Source organism: Octopus bimaculoides, chromosome 1, assembly GCF_001194135.2.
Source record: "Octopus bimaculoides isolate UCB-OBI-ISO-001 chromosome 1, ASM119413v2, whole genome shotgun sequence".
Lineage (NCBI taxonomy): Eukaryota > Metazoa > Mollusca > Cephalopoda > Octopoda > Octopodidae > Octopus > Octopus bimaculoides.
The window spans coordinates 72,757,521-72,759,115 of record NC_068981.1 but is presented as its reverse complement, the minus strand read 5'-3'; the positions used below and the strand labels follow the sequence as shown (position 1 = coordinate 72,759,115).

The 1,595-nt window shown below is 34.9% G+C and overlaps 1 protein-coding gene across 5 annotated transcripts in view; it reads right to left on the bottom strand.

Annotated features, from left to right (window-relative positions):
* LOC106871880 (protein-glutamine gamma-glutamyltransferase K) overlaps window positions 1–1,595 on the bottom strand; it is a 427,287-nt gene that overhangs the window by 133,902 nt on the left and 291,790 nt on the right. Inside the window, exon 1 of one of the 5 annotated variants that reach the window (XM_014918633.2) lies at window positions 621–765. The exons of the other annotated variants lie outside the window; for them this stretch is intronic. Coding sequence (XP_014774119.1) covers window positions 621–631 — 11 coding nt within the window. The 5' untranslated portion in view covers window positions 632–765. Of the gene's footprint in view, window positions 1–620; window positions 766–1,595 lie in introns of those variants that run through there. 5 annotated transcript variants of the gene reach the window in all.

Genomic DNA, 1,595 nt, shown 5'->3' with positions numbered 1-1,595 from the left:
TATTATTATTATTATTATTATTATTATTATTATTATTATTTAGCAAAAGCCACGCAGTGGCTCGAAGCCCGAGAGTTTCGTTCATTAGACTTTTCTAACTGTCGGACTTTGAGTCACTCTGTTGCTTCGGCAAAATATTAATGTACACACACACACACACACACAAATACATAAATGCGTTTGATTTTTAAGCGTATATGCGGATAAATGCAAGAATGTATATATGTATGCTAATTCGGATATGTTCTAAAAATCCTTTAAAGAAAAATCACCGAAATCAAAAAAGAAAAATGCATTGAGAGAAAGAAAGAAAAAATTCTTTTTTTTAACGAAAATAGAAATAAAATATTCAAAAGAAAAAGGGAAAAATAGAGTTAAAGAATCAACGATGAACAGGAATAAATAGAACGAGGAAAATTCGTGGGGAGATATGAAGCATATAGGGAGAAAAGATGGGAAAACTAGAGAAGTATACAAATAGATAGTTTGTAGATGTGAGAGAGAGAGAGAGAGAGAGAGAGAGAGAGAGAGAGAGAGAGAGAGAGAGTGAGGATAGAGAGAGTGAGGATAGAGAGGAGAGAGAGGAGGTAGTGAGGAGATGCAGAAAGAAAGAGACTTACTTAGAAGACATTCAAACTGCAAGTCGGATGAGAGTGTGTAAAGAAAGACCGTCCAACTTAGTCTGCAAACACGCGGCAGTTGTGAGTTTTTAGGGAAATATCATAACAAAGAAGAAAAAGAAGAAGAAAGAAAAAGAAGACAAAAACAAAACAAAAAAACAAAGGAAAGTAGAAAACATCAAAACCAAGCCAAACGAACTAAATAAATAATATAAATAATATCAAAAATATTGTGGCTGTGGTTGCGAAAAACAGCAGATAAGAGTACTTTTACAGTTGGAATATACACTCCTTCTTTTCGTATTCATCTTCTACTTCCTCTGACCTGTACCGCCTTAATCACTAACACTGCCTTCTCTCCACTCTATTTACTACTAACGTCACCCACTAATACTATTTGCTTATAGTACATAGTTTAATAAAGACATGTTAAGAAGTTGCAGCAGTTTTGCATGTATTTCTAATCTTTTCTTTTTTCTATCGTAATCTGTTTTAGTGACATGTGCATGCATACACACATACATACAAACACACACACATACATACATACATACATACATACATACATACATAATCACACACACACATATATACGCGTTTGTACATATATATATATGTGTGTGTGTGTGCATGTGTATCTGTGTGCGAGCGAGTGAGTGAGTGAGTGTGTGTGTGTGTGTGTGTGTGTGTGTGTGTGTGTGTGTGTGTGTGTGTGTGAGAGAGAGTGTGTGTGTGTGTATCTTTTCTTGTGTCTGTCATTGAACTGCGCAGTTTTACTCGATCAAGTGAACGACAACAGTTATTTTAAGTCTGGTACTAATTCTGCCAGAATCTTTTTGCCGCACTGCTAAGTTGTAGTGACGTAAATAAACCAACACTTGTCATACGGTAAGATACAATCACAAGCACACACACACACACACACACACACACACACGTTTATATATGAGTGTATATATATATATATGTATATAT